The following is a 19,371-nucleotide window of genomic DNA, read 5'->3' on the forward strand; positions in this document are numbered from 1 at the left end:
TTGCTTGCTTTGTCCAGACTTGTTAACTGCGGCAAGAGTCATGCTGCCGGCTGAAATTACACAGGTTTTCAAGGAGATTCAGTGGAATGAAGGCTTTGCTTTTGTTGCTTTGGAGGGACATCTTTTATGTAGAGGATTGCAGATGTTCTCCAGGTAGAGAAGAATTAAGGTGCCAACTGTTCATATGCCTCTCACAGCACCTAAATACAGGGTTTTACAACCTTGCCATGGAAGGGTAAAATCTTTCATACATACAATCTCCTTAAAAATAAAATAAATAAATAAAAAGGGTTCATATGTTAGACATGCTTGAGCTGTAATTCAGGAGACGTGTTCATCCAAGTCCAAAAGTGATTTAGTATAGACACTGGTTGGAAAAAATGCACTTATGTCTTCTGGAATATGGGCTAAATGTGAAAATCAGTTATTTTCAGATTGTCCAATATGTGGTACTACGCCTAACTATTTGTGAAGAAAATAAAACCATAGAATCATAGAATCATTAAGGTTGGAAAAGACCTTCAAGGTCATCTGGTCCAACCATCACCCTACCACCAATGTCACCCATTAAACCATGTCCCTAAGTGCCAGGTCCAACCTTTCCTTAAACACCCGCAGGGATGGTGACTCCACCACCTCCCTGGGCAACCCGTTCAATAATAGGGCAATAATATGAAATTTAAAAATACTTTTAATTGCTTTGTCATCTATGTGCTGTTTAATCTTTGTCAAACATCCTGCTGATAAACTGCTGTGGATGTATGCCACACCTGATCCTGTGGTCACGGTGCCCATTCTTGATGGAAGTATCATCTGGTATGTAGAGCAGTGTACTTGTACATCTTTCAGATTTCACCTTCTGAGTGATTGTAGAAGCCAGCATTATTGCAGCACCTCCTTGGACTGTCCAAAATGTGATTCACTGGCCCCATGGACTTAGTGAAACACACTCCGAGATGCTTGCCGTGCCCTCCTGATGAGCTCGGGCTGGTGTAAGTGAGCTCTGCATCTGAGTTGCACCTTAGGCCTGTGACCGTAAATTTCCATGCCTCAGTTCTGCCCCAAAAGTTTGTGCAGCTGTTCAGTGAAGCAGATAACATTCAAACTCTCTCTTCTTTCTTCCCCTCTGCAGTACTTTTTAACACGGTTCAGTCCCCTCTTCTCTGCAGACAGGCTAATGCCGTGGCAGTGGCAGCAGCCGAGTCATTAGTCAGCAGCCGAGGGTGGCTCCAGTGGACTTGGCCACCTTGTGTGGGTGGCCTCGGGCAGCGCCAGGGCTGTTCCCTCTCCCTTGCTCCCAGCAAGTGAGTTATGAGACGTGCTGCATCCTGCCTGTCTGCTCATACTCAGAGTAAACCTGCAGCAGGAGAATAAAAACATTTTTACTTGCCTGTGCTTGTGACAGTCTGGTCGTAATTGAGGGCTTGATGAACACTAATTTCCTGATCCATTCATTCACCTAACCTAGTTTCAAGGAAATTACCCCGTGTTGTGGCTGGAATTTCCTCATAGATGATGTCAATAGACATGCGTGCAGCTTGGGCAACTGCTGCTCTCTGTATTAGCTGTGCATCCATCGGGCAGACTGTACCTATCCAGCTGACACTAAAAATACTACTTGTAATAGTTCAGGAGCGTGTGGATTGTCTTTCTACCGAAGTGTAGATGGGTAGAAAGTAAGTACAGAGGAAGAAACTCTTTAGACAGCCGAGGCAATCAAATGAGCAGGCTGGTGCATAATCACACGTTCCCTTAAGAAATTTGATTTTCTCTATAAAACCTTCTTAAAATTTCCATTCCCCTTTCTGAAGTGCCATGGGGTGACCTTTTAGGAAAACAGTTAACACTGTCCTTTTGGGAAACCCCAGGATACTAGCTCTTGATCATACTGTCACTGAAACCATTTCATGTGAAGCTGAGTGCTGGTATCATGGGAAAAACTGAAATTCTGGACATTTCTCTTATTTTATAACTCTCTGACAAAGTAAGGGCATTTTGACATCTGAAAGCCTCAGTACTTTTTATGTTTGGGCTCATTCAATTCTCTGGTAGTCCAGGTAGGAAATTGATTATGTAAATTAAACACTTGAAACGTGTTGGAAGAAGAATGATTTGGCTTCTCCCTCAGAACGCCAACTTTATATGTATTCAGCAGGAGGCTTGTTTATGCTTCTGCTCATCCACAGCTGGAAGAATCCAGTGACCATTTCTGCTTCTTTGCAAAAAAAAGACACTTCCAGACTGGAGTATCAGAAATACCCTAAAGAATAACGCTTTTATAGTGTTACTAATATTGGCCTTGAATTTGCACATGAACCTATATAGATATGCGTGTGTGTGTATATATATATACATATATATATAACTCTGATGTATATAAACAACATTCAGAAATAGTAGCTGAATGTTAAAAGGAAGTATTGTGGTCAAAGAAACAAGGCACAGTTCTTCCCCTGACCTAATCACCGAGGTTTTCTGAAAGGTCTCAAGATCGGTAACTCTCTTCCTCCCATGTATAAAAGCTCCAGAGTGTTTATTTATATTTTCCCTATTCAAACTGACAAATTATGTTAAGCTTAAAAACATCAGTGTTTCCAGCTCATACAGCCTTTTCTTAAAATTTTATTTTTTAAGAATTCATTAATGTCTGATGTCATCCTTAAGAATATCTTCATGGAGCAGTATTTTCAAATAGCAGTCCCAAAGGATGAAGACTTCAGTACACTTTCCTTAACAAATCCCAGTGTTGAGTAAATCTTTTTTTTTCCTTATTGCTGAGTAAATGAGCTGTTGCTCGGAGAAGCCCATATTTGTTAAGGGAGGGTGAAGATAAGTATATTCCTGCAGAACCAAGAAGTCTTGACCTAGCTGGTGCACAGGTGACAGTTCAATAAGAATTTTCAGATGAAATGTTCTAGAGACACAAGACCTGAATAACAAAGGTAAACAGACAAGCCAGTTTCCAACAACAACCATAGAAAACCCTGAAATACAATTTTAAAATATCCTGAAGGAGGAAGCTTGAACACAGATCTACTTTTTTTCTTCTGGCCAGGGTTGAATAGTTGTAGGGAAGGGCCGTAGTGCCCTCAAGTGAGAAAAGTGACTTGCATCCAGCCCATTACGTGCTCTGCTTTTCTTGTTTTGCTTCCTTCTGTCACAAGGTTTGCCAACAAGCCAAAATACATAAATGAAGGGAAATGAGACTGTTTAGATTACACTGTGACCTCATCCAAGAGACTTTGTATGCCACCTCAACCATTTCTGTAATCACTGTTAATTCAGTGTTGGAGGAAACTGCTCCGCAGTGATAGGGGTTTGCAGTGCACCACGCAGTCCTCAAGGCCACTTCTGTTTGCAGAACCTGTGATTTAATGTCCTTCAAATTGGCTTCATAAAACCCTGCAGGTTTTTGACTGGCAGGTTGCTGCTTAAATCTGTCTCCTCCCTCTGAATATCTGCACGCCAAATCATGGTCGTTATTCTTGCTTTTATCAGCTGCTTCTGCACCGAGAGGACACCTTGTCCCCTTTCATCTTTAGGTTTCACTTTGCAGGCGATTAGAGGGATTTGTGCCTGACAGCTACATGATCTAATTACACTCGCCTTGCAGAAATAGTGGGATTAAGATTCTGTCCGTTTTGTTGATGCATTCTGGTGCTTGTTGAGAGGCAGCCTGGCCTTGGAGGCCGGCACATCTGAACTCAGTTTCCACCACGTGCTTCTTGTGTGACAGAACACAAGAGTGATTAACGGAGGCTGAACAGGGCTGACTGCCACCACTTAGAAAAGAGATTTACGGGAGTCAGCATACCGGAGGAGGAGAGAGGGAAACTGCAACCAGAGTGTCCCTGAAGCACTAGGCTGGAGATACTAAGGTAGAGGAGAATATGCTGCTCTCTGTGCTGGTGCTGAAACCACTGTGAGGCCAAAAATTCAAGATACACAAGCACAGAGAGAAAATGCTGAACTTGACTTGGTTTTGCAGCCTGGTGATTAGGACACTGATGGGAAGGGGTTGTTATGGGTGGACTGGTTCATGCCGCTCATGACTTTTTATTGCAAACATTATCGACAAAATGATAGCTTTCAAAGGAGTTAGATAAATGGGGAGGGAGAGTTCAGGCCAGGGGATGCCAGCAGGTCTGAGGATCCTGCTGTTAGATTTTGGGTGTCTAAATTCCAAAAAGTCCTTTGCCTTCTAAATCTCCTTTTGTGTCTGTGGCCCAACTGCTTGCTTCTTGGGAGTGTTGAGATTTTGTTAATGCTGGCTTTATTCTTTGAAACTTTTCCTCTACCAGCCAGATAGGTAGGGATGCATATAGGGAAAAGACTAAGTAATGTAAAAGCCAACACTTTATATCACTATTTTGCAGCATAAATTAATGTATCTAGAAGGGCTTAGAGGACATCGTGTTCTGAAATAGAATTGACCTCCTTGTTCTGGAAAGGAAGAACAGAGGAAAAGGAGAAGGAAAAACTATATTAAAATCTTCAACTCAACTTGCCTAGCACGTTCTTTGCTTTCACATTGCCCTGCATACCTTCTTTAGAAGTGAAGATCTTGATAAATTACGCTGGCCTTCAACTGGAGCAGAGACCAAAATACTCTAGTGAACTAGTCCCTGCAAAGAAGTCTCTGTTGCAGGAACATGTGTTGGTTCAGCAAGAATTTAAGTTGAGCTTGCTTGTTTCTCCTAGCCACTGGTAAATTTAGTAGATATTTGACCTGTATGGGAGTATGAGTGATGTAGAGCAATTGGACAGGCAGAAGGAAACTCTCTGGCTCGTGTGGGAGGAGATGTGTCTTTGTCTTCCAAACACATTCTGTGCTTTATCTGTGCAAATGTCTAGTTGTATCAGATTCTTCTCACAACTCTTCCAGTGGAGTTTTCATTGTTTTCCAGCTAGATCTGAGAGTCAGCTCTTCATCCTCATCCTTCTTGACTTGAAGTTTCTTCAGCACATCCAGCCCGTGCTCTTTTCTTGAGTTTTGTTGTCTGCTGATTTGCAGGAGTCTGGCAGCGCCGGTTGTCCTATTACCTCCCTCATGGCCGTGCTTCTCACTTACAATTCCCACCTCAGCAAAAAAGCTGACCTCTTTCCTAAGATTTCCCAAACTCAGGATTGTAAGTAGGGTTACAAGCTCATCAGAAGTTCAGTTGTTTCTGCAGCCACCTGCAAGTTAAGCAGCAGCAGGACACTTACGGGTATTGCAGTTCATAGTTAATTTCTTACTTGTCAACACAAATTTGATGACTTTGCCTTGTGCACAGCTCTCACAACTACCCCTCTTCCAGATGTGCTTCCTTTTGCCAGCCTAAAATTCCTGTGTTTGTATTTGGCGTCTTCTAGATGAATTTTGGCACCGTTAGCGTACAAAATGACTAAGATGGAGCTCTTCAGAGTCTTCACGAATGTTGAAACTTTTCAGCTCCTTAAACTGCTGTACTCCCGTTGCTTCTCATACAGCCAGTGTTTTCTTTATAGTCCTCCAAGAGGTCCTAAGTGCTTTTGGGGCTAAATCTTAGCTCTCTTAGCTTTTACTCAGGAGGTCACTGGAGTATGGAGCACTTCTTGTGGTGTTTATAAGTAGCTTACCAGAAAAGGATGTTGAACTATTGCTCGGGCTTTTAAGTACTCTTATCTGTATAAACAAGTAATAATTTTACTCATTTTGTCAACTATACGTGGTTGGGATTTTCAAGCTAGACAGCCTTCTTGACAGGGAGAAAAGCAGAGTGAGAGGCGATAGCATGGATATAGTTATTGGTGAAGATACATAAAGAAGAAAATCAGCAATTTTATTTTGTTGCGGACAAATAATATTCTTTCAGCTTAGCCGTCTGAGCTTATTGTAATAATCTGTAAAATAGTTATTTTTTTCAAAACAAACAAAAATGGGGAATATTTAAAGAGAAGTTGTCAACTCAAAAATCACAGTTAGTCTAGAATGACTGAAATGAAAACTCCTGGTATGGAAATAAATCAAGAGTTTTTTCCACCCTTCTTTTAATTTTACTTGGGGCACTGAATGGCACCTTTTTGTATGTAGTTTCATCACATATTCAGTCCACCAATGAAACTGACTTTGCCCTAAAATTGTGGTAAGGTGTTAATGTTTAAAATATTAGTCAAAAAAATTTAAAGGAAAATTAGTGGATCACTAACATTATTATGAATCCTTTATCATTTAAACAAAAAAAAACTAACAAAAGCCCTACAGACAAACCTGAGTATAGTTTAATTTGCCACTGTTTCTTTGCTGTCTTTGTCTACTTCTGTATATTGTATTTCCATTGCATTTTTTGTTGTCCAACTTCAAACTGAACTTGCAAATTTTAAAGGGGAATAATAATAATTAATATTATTTTTTTCAGAGTGCTGGGAAGAAATTACCTCCAGCTACAGCAACTCAGGAGCCAACAAAAATAGAAGTGGACAGCAGAACAAAAAGTAGGTTTCATAGCTTTTGTGTTCTTTGTGCTTTTTGCTATTAAGCCTCTTTGAAGAAAGCGGAGCATTTTTCTTTGGTTTTGGCTAAAAGAGCGTCCTGGTTATAAGAAAAGCAAGGCTGCAGATGGATATATTTAGGACAAACTTTGAGTAGGTGGTACACAGACAGAATGCTTTGTTTCACAGAATCCTCTAAATTGTTTTTGCTCTGATAATTCTACCTCGAGTTTTTCTGCCACTAAAAATCAAATTAAATTACATGATCAGCTTTCATCCTTGAGGGCACTTTGGAATTAATCAGAGTTGAGTAAGATCCAACTTCATCCGCTGTAACTTGTAGGTGGGTCAGAGAAAAATATCTCTGGTTTCAAGTGCCCTTGCTTTCTTCCTTTTCTTTTTCTTTGTTTATATAGCAGAAATAATTTCTGTGGGTGGTATAGTTTCTATGGGAAATGAACAGTGTCCAAGAACTTCAGTTTTGTTTTGGTTATTTAGACACTTAGCAGAACAAAAATGAATAATTAAATCTTCTAGGAAGAAGTCCTAGCAACTCTCGCTGGTGTTCTAGGGAGGTGTTTGTGACTAGCTTATCAAATTGTTTGATTTTACTTATATGCATTTACAACTAAATGTTACCGATTCTGGTAGGAAGCAATACAAAGGAATAGAACATAGCCATGTATTACAAAATAAATTGTTTATAATATAAATTGTGGATTTTTTAGTCCTTCTCCTTCCCCAGTGTGTTTATCCTGTTAGATAGTTAACAGACAGTGTTTTGTCTCAAAGCTGAAATACCTACAGACAGAGGAAGGCAAGGATCTGGAGCTGCAGAAGAGAGGCTGACAGAAGCGTATGGTAAAGACCATGTTTACCACATGCTTTCAGCTCAGAGTTGCAGAAGTAGCTTAAATCAGCCCAGCGAGTTGCTATCCATTAGCTGCACCACAGTAAGTGACCTGCTGTGTCCCCTTAATGTTCACTTGTGACACAAGACTATTTATGTGAGTTACTGCAAGAGCTTAATTGCCCAAAGGAAGCAAGAACTTGGAATACTGAAAATCATGCAAACTTGCACCTAGAGCAAAGCTCCAGAGTGAATATGCTTTGGAGTCATCTTTCCCAACCTGCAGCTTGAGCAGGTTAAGCTGGCCTACGTGCAGGTGCCATCAGAAGGGGTGATCCCATGGGCTTTCCCACCTGCAGCACTAACGCTTGTGTGCTGAGCCAGGCTGGGAAACAGCTGCTTCTTCCCACATCAGCTCATTCTTCTGGCAGCTGAAACCGCTCACTAAGTCACATCCCAGGATACTGGGGCTTTATACTTTTACCAAGTATAAACAAATGTGGAAAGTCTTCCGAGGAAGGGTTGGAGAGCTGTACCTTCCGTGGTGACATAGTTTGTCCCTCCCTCTTGGACTTCAGCTGCTTCCATTTTTGCCTGAGATGGTGGGGCTCCAGGCTTGCTTGGAGCCTTTAATTGCTGTGCTAAACAGATGAGGTCGTGTTCTCCAAAGGAGGGGCATGAAATACAAGATCCACAGATTGAGCTCAGTATGGAGAGGGGGCTCTTGGATATGTGATTTGTATTCCCTTGGGATTACTGCCAGAGATGTATGCTGGAAGCAAGAGAAATTGCACTGATGGATGAGTAATGCAGTTTTTCATTTCCCACCTGTTTCTTTCCATGACTGGTGCTGTTATTCCTTATTCTTTACCAGATTTAAAACAAAGCAAAGCAAACAAACAAAATAATTAAAAACAACAAACAAACAAACAAACAAAACAACAACTACAACAAAAAAACACATATGCTGTGGAATCGCTTGTGGTATCCAGGAAATGGGGAGCAGCACCACCTTCCTTCTCTGCTCAGGAGGGCTTCAGCATGGGGTGATAATGGTTGCTGACTCTTCCAGCATCTCAATAGATGAGTCTGTTTTTGTTTTTGTTTGTTGTTTTGTGTTCTGTACATTTCCTGATATGGCGGGAGAGTGTCTGGCAGCAGGGTGCTTGATGTCCTTGCTGTTTGCTCCCGTGGTACATGCGAGATGGCCTAAGTTCTGCAATGGGATGAGCTGGTCAGAGCAAAGGTGGAACAGTATGTTCTATAGGTACATCTCCCAACACTATGCTATGTATATTTCCCTAAGAAAAGGCCTCAAGATTTCAGGGAATAAACAGATGACTCTTCAAGGCCAAAGAGAAGACAGAAGAACTTTTTCTCAAAGAGAAAATGCAGTGAAAGCCCAAAGGCTTAGAGCTTGAGTGGTCCTTTGGAAAACAAGAAAGGAAAGGGAATATCACTAACCTTTTTGGAATGAAAGAATGCATTTTTGAATAGAAGAGGGAATATCTGATTGCTTTAGGCTCGTGGTTACACAGACTTCTAGGGGACTTATTCTGCTGTTGTATTTTCAGCTGTCTTATATATCTGAGATGACACAGGCATGCTTACATGTATTTTTAAATATATATATGTACATATAAGTATAAATACAAAAATCTGTGGAATTAGATTTTTTTTTCTTTTTCCTATGAAGTAGCTTGCTTTCAGATTAAGTGTCTTTCGGTGGAAAGGCTGTATTACCCAAAATATTTATCAATTTTCAAGTAGCTCTGCTGGATTCTGAAATTCAGCAAAGCGAAAACATTCACGGTGACTGACAGAGCTATTGCGGATTACAGAGGTTGCAAAAATGGAGTTCTAGTAAGCATATGGCAAAAAAAGCAAAGACAGTAAGTCATGAAGTACAGTGACCATGGAACTTAATTTGATTACTCATTCACTGATTATTTACAGTTCCTGTTAACCTATTACATAATAGGAATACCCAAATCCTTGCAAGCCACTAATCTTTTTTTGCATGATGGTAGAAAGAGTATAAAGAGTATCCAAATCTGGATTAATGAGGCCCTAATTAATTCTTTGTTGTTGTATTTTATGAGGTGGTGTTTGATAGTTTGAGTCTGATGAAGTTCTATGAAAACATTTTTTTGGTACAATCCATTTATGAGTCTTGAGGTCAATGATTAATAATAAAACCAAATTCTGCTGAGTGCATGGGTTTTTTGTTTGTTAACTTGGTTCTTTTTCTTTCCATCTCTTTTGTGGTTTCGGTAGCTATGTTGTAATTTTTCACTAGACTTTGTAGGTTTTATTCAATTTCAGAAAGCTTTTATAAGAGCAGTAGTTAAAAAGAGGAAGCTTAAGCTCAAGAAGCACTAATTTAATGCTGCTTGTTTCCTTAAAGCATTACTGTGTGTGTCCATATTGATTGTTGTATCATTTAGACTTCAATGATTAAACCTCAAAAATCAGGTATATGGGGTTGTTGTTTGTTTTACTAAAAAAAAAGTATCTGTGAATTTCTGAAAAGTTAGGTGCATCTGTAGGAAGGCTCTCTCTTGCTGCCTTTTTCCCTCTTTGAGGCTTTTTTTTTTCTTTTTTTCTTTTTCTTTTTTTGTTTTCTCCTGGGGACTTGAGGCTGTATCAGACAGGCCACATTTTGAACACAGGACAGACTGTGAGACATGAGGTGTTGCATGTTAACCATCCCCCTAAATCATCCAGTTCTTTTTAGAAGATAGTTTGTGATAGATCGTTTAATGTTTGGGGTCCTAAAGGACCCCAAATGTAAAAGGGTCCTAAGCCTTTTCCCTCAATGAAGCATGGGCAGTGAAAGGCAACTCATAGTAAGTACCTGGTTCCTTGTTGCTGTCGTCTCTTGCAGCTCCTGAGCTATGAGGATGATGCTTGGAAGGGTAGTTGTGTTTCACCGTGGGCCCTTAGGGGACTCTCAGAGAAGCTAGCAATGGCTTTGCTCTTCCTTCCAAAGGACAGGATTACAAGGGATGTGGGCAGAGAAAATGCTTGCTGATGTGTCATCGTTGTACCTAGCCTCGATCAAAAATCCCAGGAGGCACTCAAGGATGCATATCTTCAAATGGGATTGTACCTAACCCAAGCCCTCTCAGTTCAGAATGTGCCAGGCCAGAAGTGAAACATCTTGTATTAGATCCAGCGTGTTTGAGGTTTAAGACATATGGCAAAGTTCATCTGCTCACTCGTTCCCTGGGAAATGTCCATTGTACAAGGCAGGTTGCCTGGGAGGAGCTGTGAGGATGCAGGGAGAGACTCTGGGGGCTGAAAGAGTAAATTGTTGATGGATTAATAACTAGGACTGGAAAGCTCATGAATATCATCTTTTCTCCTCCCTTAGTGATTCCAAGATGTCTGCTGCTGGGGGCTTATAGGGAGGTATATTTTAAAAATACGTCTTTAGGTCAGGGGAAAGAAAGAGAGTCTTCTGGAAGAACCATCTGTGATTTATAAACCCAGCCTTGGATGTCAAATGTAAAAATGGGATTTATCATCCACAGTTAAGGGATGCATAATATTGGCATTTTAGTCTACAGCTTCAATTTGGCTGAAGCCTATTTACCAGGCTTGTAAGAGGATATATTATTTTGACCTTTAGGGTTTTGGTTTTTTCACTTAGAAAACCCCCCAAATTCAGAAAGTTCCAGTGTGGTCTCTGCTGTGTTTGAACTCAGTATTGCCTTTTGTCTTTTTTTCCTTCCTATCTAGACATAACTGCTGAAATTAGGTACTTTTATATCCTCTTGCTATATTGAGCTCTGCTGAGTAAGGGCAATTTTAGTACATTATTGACATAGCCTATTAGATTTTTCTCCACTTTTATTAATCTGATTTGAAACGCTCATATTATTCTGGGTCCTGTTTGGTTTCGGTTTTACTTACTTAAATCATGTTTACTTACTTAAATCATGTTGGCCTGCCATTCCCATAAGAGAAGTCTGAAAGCTGACTTTGTCCAGTCACTATCAGCATTGCAAATCCGTCAGTGCTCTTGAGACCTGGCTCTGTCACAGTGTGATCCAGGGGGTCCTCACTGGGCAGGGGAACATACTGATTTAGTGTATGTCAGTGTGAAGCACACTGCAGGAATCCAGTCTCCTACTGCACATAAACCATCTTTGTTTGGTTTTTTGTTTGTTTTTTCCATGGCTGTGCCTTTAGCCCTTCGTTCTTGTACCAGCCTTCAGAGCATGGGGCAGCTGTGAGCTTTCCCCTGCTCCCTCTCAAAAGAGTTGTCTCCTGGCTTTTTATGAACTGCATCAGCATTTGCCTGGGCTTAAGATCTGTTTTTTGATGAGTTGTTTTTCTGTAGTTTAAATCCTTGTTTTTCTGCTATCCGGATATTTCAAAAAAAATAAAAATAAAAAAGGCAAGGAAAATAAAGAAAAATCTCAAGGGCTTGGCATTGAGAGCAGGGAAGTCATGGGAGAACAGAGTTCTTGGTACCGTAACTACTAGGTAAAGTTTAATAGCCATATCCTATATAGAATTATGGAATCATTAAGGTTGGAAAAGACCTCCTAGATCGTCTGGTCCAACCATAACCCCACCACCAACCATGGGTTCTTCAGTCTGGTCTGTATCACAAAAAGGAGATGCTAAGCCTGTACCCAGTAACCAGAGGCTTCACAAAGTGTGTGCAGCACTCAGCGTCTGTAGTACAGCATTATGGCTCCATCATCTTTGCACTAATTCACTGAATCCATTATTTAGCAAAGCATGTTTTTTAGGATGGGAATACTCTCCAAGTAGGAGGGCAGAAAAGGGCAAAACAAAACCCCAAACCATGATTACTTAAGGTAGCATACTCAGTGAAGTGTAAAAATGTTCTGAATCTCATCGGTTTCCCTTACATGCTGCTCTACATCTACCTGACTTAAGTTGGTGTGTGTCAACCTCCCTCCAGCTTGCACATAAGATGTTATGCTGGCCCGAAGGCAGAATAGGGAGCAGGTCTGTGAAGAATGATCCAAACCCTTCCTTCCAGACTGCAGCGAACTAGCAATTAGACATCCCTTTTACTTGCTGAAACGAGTTGTGATGTGGTGGTCAGAGGTCATCAAAACCGAGACATTTAAGTGAGGTGAAGACTTGTACAAAGTCTCGTGTGCTTCCACAAAGGGTCCGGTAATTTCTGTGAGCATTTCTTTGGTCTTTTTAAACCTGCTGTCTTAGAATATCACACACTTTTATACATTATTTAACAGCTGGAATGCACATTCCCTTTTATCTGTAAGACACATTGACATACTTGTCTGTTGCACAGCAACGTGTTGTAACTTCTTTTCATGACAACTGCTTTTTAAGATTTCTGAGTAGGAGTGCTGGCTGCTGTATTTTCCAGATGAAAGTTGAGATGATGCCCGTATTTATAGACAGTAAATGGAAAAGGGAAGAGGAAACTTTAGACTAATATTCAGAAATCTTGTATGCTGAGTGCACAGAAGGCTTAGTTATGAGTGCCTTTGCAGTTATCAATGTATTATTTATTATTTTGTCATCTGTGTAGATTCGGAAACGCTTGCTTTCTTGCACACCAGGGGATAGATAAGCTCTGTCAACTACTAGCTCCTTTATACTTCCAATTTGTGTGATCTGTTTGAAGGCTATACCAGTGGAAGTATTGAAGTAAGTGTCAAACACAGGCTTACTCTAAGGAAAATGGTTTGTGGCAGGCTGTGGTCTGGAGCCATTCTATTTGGGATAATCACAGACTCACAGCATGGCTGGGGGTGGCAGGGACCTCTGGAGGTCACCTGCTCCAACCCCTACTCAGGCAGGGACACTCAGAGCAGGCTGCCCAGGTCCATGCCCAGGTGGCTTTTGGAGATCTCCAGAGGGGGACACATTGGGAGACAGTGCTTCTGGGGGTTACGGAACTGACTCCTTGAGGGACAAGCTTGGGAATTCTCATCAGCGTGGAGTTTTTTAAATATGAGAGCATGCAAAAACAGCTGTGGAACATTTTAGGAAGATTTTCACCCTTGGATAAGCAGTTTTTATAACTTGATAATTTATCGCATTAAATGTTCTTCCTTTCAGCCAAGGAGTATTGCAAAGTGATATTTCCATACGAAGCACAGAATGATGATGAACTCACAATCCGAGAAGGTGACGTCGTCACACTTATCAGTAAGGTAAAAACAATATTGTTTTCCTCTAAGCAGCGATGCAGTTTTCAAAATTCAGTTACCATAAAATTCCTATGTGTGCTTTTGACAGCATCCTTCTTAAAATAATGCTATTTTACCAATGAAGCATTAAACAGATTTCATAAAGTCCTACAGATCTCTCTTCCTCCCATGCTTTGGAGCCTTACCTTGATAAGATTGTGTGAAGAACAGTAGACATACTCTTGAGTTTATGAATTTATACAATTAAGTTTTGTTTGAATGCATTGACCGAGCTAAAATTGATTGACAGAGCTAAATTGATTCCTGTAACAAACATAAAATTCTAGAGAACATAATGGAAGATTCAAGAAAGTAGCAGCCTTGAACATCTCTGTTAGGTGTGCAAATGGTCTTTATTGTAGAAATTGTAATTAGAACTTCTGGTTTGATGGAGATGATGTGCCAAAATTAGTTGAAAGAACACCTATTTAAAATGTTGCTGTCCTTAATGCTACCATAAAGCAGAAAATTTGCACAGATTTTACACAGAAATTAAATTAAATCATTTAAGACCCCAGTGTTCTTTTCTTAAAAATTACTAGAAATTGTTGAAGTTTAGAAATGAAAAAACAGTGTCAAGATTTACACTAAATCTCTAAAAATTGTGTGTGGTGTCTAGTTAAATAAAAAACTTACTGCAATAAGATGTTAAGCAAACTTTTTTTTTGGTGGAAAACTTATACAACATTATAGTTTAGCAGAACTTAATTTCCTAATTTTTCTTTTGCTTAAAGACCACAGTTTGCTTAAACACTTTTGACTTCTAGACATACAAGTATTTGGGAAAAAAGTAGAAAGCGGAAGAGGCTGTGGATTTCGTGCGCTTTAATGAAAGTGAAAGCACAAATTCTATAACTGACAAGTTTCATAAGAAATTGTTACTTAACTTAGTAATTAAAAATAACCTGGGTGGGGGGTGGGGGGAGCGGGAAGGGAAATGCATCTATGGCAGTGTTCATTCTGGTTTAAGCTGTTTACAAATTCAGAGGATATCTTCTTTGTCCTGAAGAATATACATGGAAAAATAATCAGACATTTGTAGGAAAATAAAGTGTGAATTTAATAAACAGTTTGTCACAGTAAATATCCTTTAATGGGTACTGAAGCCATTGTAAGAAAGATCAACACCTTTCTTACAAGCTTCATTGCAGTGACCTTAATTTGGATGGAAGGGATAGGTCTTCACACTAATAAACTGATACATGTCTACAGCATGGGTGTATATGAATGTATTTCTCATCTGTGTTTTTTTCATATCTCCATTTTTCCCCCTCCAGTATTTATTAGAATTACAAAAAATAAACAAAACACTACAGTTGCCAAATGAGTCCAGCCTAGCTGTCCTTCTTAAATTCCACTACTCTACAAGAATTTTCTTCTTTTGCGATACAGCTACTAGATTTGCTGTGCTCAATCTGAATCTTGCATACCAGGATTCATACCTTGGGCGATGTTTTGCTATTTTTAGTTATTGAAAATGTCACTTCTCTTGTTTCACTGAATTACAGGTAATTAAAATGAGTTAAAGCTGTTGTTTCTGGTGTTTAGTAAAATATTTTTAATTTTACTTTTTGTGGCTTTTACAGTCAATCTAGCGCTTGCCCCCAGTGAATTTTTGTTTAGCCTGTCTTGAAAGCTGTTCGGCTTTGCTTGATTTAAAATGTTCTCATGTAATTATTTAACAGTGTCTCTGAGCACGGAAGTGGCTTTTAAAAAGTTGTTCCTGTCCACTTCACGCTTTATTGACCATGCGGATTTAACTCCCTGAGATGGCTGCTCTCCAAGCGGGGATGTGTTCTTCACTACAGTATAGAGATAAAGAGACAACTGCTTTGCTGAGTTTTCAGCGTGAGACTGCATTTGCTTACTTTTTTTTTCCCATTCTCTTCTTACTGCTTCTGTGCCAACAACGGAAGAGTTTTTTTTGTCTTTTCTAGTACCTGAGCCGATGATTTGACTGAATCAATCGGTTTTCCCAAATACACAGTCAGAAGTTGGTCAGTATGCTTTTTAGTATGTCCCATTGCCCTTCTGCTCTATACTCTGATGGTATCAAGCCACCACAGACTTTTTTTTTCTCCATTTTCTGTGGTGTATCACATGTCCATGAACAATTACATAAAACCATTCCTCTAGAGCATGTCGCATCTCAGTGCAAAAAGGCTTGGCGTTTCCCTTGGATGCTTTTTTTGCTTCAACTAATCTGAGGTGCTGAGGAAGCAGTGTTTAACACGTGCTCGCTTTGCAGATCCTTTTGTGGTTTGCAGAACTCATTGCTGCCAGGCTTGTGGGTATTTTTCATCTATTTTTAATATATAGTTTAAAATACAAAATTTGGAGTCAAGATCTTTCCCACAGAGTTCTGAAAAAATATGGGGTCTCCTCTATACTCTTACCATGGCAAAGAACAATATTATTTTAGTCCATGTCTTCTCAAGCAGGTGTCTTACCACTTTTCTTTAGCCAGCAACAACAAAGGCAGCCTCACCCTTCTGCCCAGTAGTGGCCTCTGCTGGAGAGCTGCCTCTCACCCAGAATTCACATCCCCGTGCTTACAGCCTCTTCTCCATAACCAGATCCATACTGACTAAGGGGAATTAAATAGAGATGTACTTCTGCATTTCAGCTCAAGCACTTCAGAAACTATTACCATGGTTTCGCATTGCCATCAGATGAGAGACTTCCTTTTAATCTATTTGCGAGAAAGTGATTTGCAGGGTTTGTTTTCTATGCGAGACAGCATTAGACAAAATTTATTCTTCCCAATTACCTAGATGCAAAGAGAGAAGATTGCTACTTTTAAAGAAATAGATGGGAGTAGCACTTCCTAAAACCCCAGATGCAGTCATTTTCTTGAGCTCACTAAAACCAGAACGTAGTAAGACTTCTCAGCATGAGAAGTACCTCCTGAGGCTAGTCTGTTTCCACACAGATTGATAGGAATATTGAAGACTCACAATTTTAAATTGTATTGAATTTGTATTTATTCAAAAAAGAAAACATTTGGTGAGAACATGTGGAAGTGGCTGAAGTAAGATGAAGTGAGTCACAACAGAATGGGAGAGAAAGCTTATGGGACACAAAATGCATTGCAAGAACCTCAGATGCAGGAAGATGTGATAGCACATGGTATATAGGAAGAGGAAAGTGGATGAGTTAATTGAGCTAAATGGTAAGCTACAAGGAGAGCCTGGGTGTTCATGTGCATGTGAGAATCTGTGTCTGAAGAAGCTGTTATTCTAGTGTTCATCTTAAAAATTTTGCAGACAGAATTACAGAGGAGTGGTATGAGTAAACTCAAAATTAAAAATCACCATTGTAAGAGTGCCCATGCAATTGAAAGGGATAAAATTACATCAGATTTCACTCTTTTTAAAAATATTTTTTTTCTAAATCAGTTATTAAAATCCCTTTTCAAGACCTCCAAGTATCCACTTAAATAAAGAAGAAATTGATACAGGTTTTTGGTTTGTTTATTTGCTTGCTTGCTTGTTTTTGTCCAGGCCTTTGCAGAATCTATTTCAAGTTCTCACTCTGTTTTGACGGATGGTTAGATGTTGAATCCAAAGCTGATCAGGTCTTCCATGCAGTCCTCTAAGATGGGAGAATTTGCATGTCCCATTTTGAATATTTCATATTTGAATATTAGGTGAAATAGCCAACGAATATTTTGAACAGATTTGCTGAATTACAAGTGACTTCCGTAGACACTTGAAAAGCATGCTGGTTGGTTTTATTAAAAAAATTAAGGGAGTCAGAAGAGGCTGATCATTTTCCTGTCACCAGGTTGCATATTTTGGGAGATGTAAGGACAAGAATGCCATTGTTCCTGATTGATAGCCAGAAACAATTGCCAATTAAATAACATATTGAGTCATTTTTCAATGAATTGCATAGGCCTAAATCACCAAAAAAATACCCGATGAGATAGAGTACAAATATATGGTAGTAACAGTTTTTTCTTCATAGGCAAAATTTACCTGGAATTAAGAAGAACAAAAGGAGAAATCGATGACTTCACATAAATGTATTCTAAAAAATTCTGGAAAGGTTTTTCTCTCTGCCTTCTCCTCAGTGAAGTGAATGCCTTTGTACAGGCATCGAAAAAGTTTTATTTATTACATACTGGTAGTGAAAGTGGTCAAATTATAGTCCTTTAATTTCTTCATGCACAATATTTAAATATTGTTCAGAATATTACCTTCTAGAGGAAGGTAAAAACTTCATCCTGAAGGCAGTGGAACAGCAGACTTGGGAGCTTTTCTTTACAGCCAAGGGGTCTAAGAAAAATGCACTTTTTGAAGAAAGAGAGCTAAAAAAGCAAAACACGGTAATTTTACAGTAAAAGTGATTGTTACACAATTTGTGGTTACGATACATTCGTAAGCTGAAAAGAGGTGAATGGCAAGAGGCCAGGAGATTGATACTGGAGGTTATTCTTTATCATATCAAATATTTGTGTTCTTTAGGTAATTTTTTTTAGCAGCTTCAAAATGTTCCTGATGGTATTTGGATAAGTACGAGAGCACAGGTAGTGACTGCACAGTGCAACCAAAAGAGAGTGGCAAACGGGTGTTTCATCATGCTCAAATATTGATTTAGGAGACTGTATTTGTAATAAATAGAGTCACTTTTAAGCAACAGAAGATTCACGTGACATTTTCAACTGTCATCTTGGAAGTCTTTTGGGATTTTTCATTCCAGCAATTTTAGGCACAGCTAGTGTAGGCTACTTTCCAGTCTTAATAGAGACTCCTAATGTAAACAGTACAGATTTCTTAGCAGCTCTAATAAATTCTGAAAAAAATGAGCAAGATTGGAGTGGCATATAGAAAATGACCTATGTGAGAAATCGATAGCAATAGCTAACTGATTTCAAAGCAAATACATCAAGAGCTCACTGGCAGCTCTGCACTCATTTGCAAGCAGTTTTACTTGCAAGACTGTGAAAGATTTCATTTTGCTGCATCAATCCACCTGAGCTCTAGGCAGTAAAGACCACTTTGTTCCCAGGAATGAAAATAGTCTGGATAAATAAAAGAATAAAATACTTCAAAAATCATCACAAGGTTGAAAGCTGACAATAATAGCAGTATATCCTCACCTGAACTCTTCCCATCGGAGTAGGAGTAGTGGAGGGCAATATCAGTGGCACTTCAGTTAATTCTGAGTTGCCATGGTGTTGACCCTGATAGGTATCAACACATCAGCTGGAGCATCAAAACTGCCTGAAGCAAGAGTGACTTACAGCCTCCCCAGATCTTCGTAACATTTTTCAGATAGTACTCGGAAAGTTGGGGTAATGGTATCATGAAAGACACTGTAGAGTAATGCCTATCACTAACGAGAGACTTACACGGCAACTTTTTCTGCTCTAGGTATTTATTGGCAATCCAATTTGTAGTGCTTAATGTTGTGTTGGGGAGAAGAGAGCCACAAATCAGTTTTTGCAAACATATTATTTGCATGTGGTGATGGTGGTGGTGATAATTTGCCTTGACGTGAGATTTGCAAGTTTGGTGGTTCAAAATGCTGCACATTTAGTGAGGCAGATACAATCAAGTGTTAAACAAACAAGTACAGGCAAGTAGAAGGGTCTAAGGAAACAATGACACGCAATTCAGCCCTACCAGCTTCTTTCACAATGTCCCGTTTTCACTGTTACAGTGGCTACTCTGTGTTCCTGTCAGAGCACGGAGTCTATTCTTGTGCAGGGAGCATTTTCCAATTCTTCGTGTAGGCTTCAGGCATTTAATTTCACCCTTGCGGTATTCATAGTCAGCTTCCCAAGCACGAACCTTTTGCCAAAACAATTCTCCTGCTTTTGTCCCTCACGACATCTTTAAATGCTCATCCTGG

General features: G+C 39.6%; 1 protein-coding gene and 1 long non-coding RNA gene across 7 annotated transcripts in view; one reads left to right on the plus strand and one right to left on the minus strand.

Moving 5' to 3' along the window:
- SH3KBP1 (SH3 domain containing kinase binding protein 1) overlaps positions 1–19,371 on the plus strand; it is a 218,007-nt gene that overhangs the window by 151,971 nt on the left and 46,665 nt on the right. For all 6 annotated transcript variants that reach the window (XM_072028785.1, XM_072028793.1, XM_038172908.2 and 3 more), the window contains 2 exons: positions 6,381–6,456; positions 13,382–13,476. In XM_072028785.1, coding sequence (XP_071884886.1) covers positions 6,381–6,456; positions 13,382–13,476 — 171 coding nt within the window. The remainder of the gene's footprint in view (positions 1–6,380; positions 6,457–13,381; positions 13,477–19,371) is intronic.
- LOC139999665 (uncharacterized) lies at positions 674–18,688 on the minus strand. The gene is made up of 2 exons (XR_011805155.1): positions 18,617–18,688; positions 674–1,357 (listed from the first exon to the last, which is right to left on the minus strand). It is a non-coding gene; the product is annotated as an uncharacterized lncRNA (long non-coding RNA).

The sequence above is a fragment of the Anas platyrhynchos genome, chromosome 1 (genome assembly GCF_047663525.1).
Source record: "Anas platyrhynchos isolate ZD024472 breed Pekin duck chromosome 1, IASCAAS_PekinDuck_T2T, whole genome shotgun sequence".
In the NCBI taxonomy this organism is placed as follows: Eukaryota; Metazoa; Chordata; class Aves; order Anseriformes; family Anatidae; genus Anas; species Anas platyrhynchos.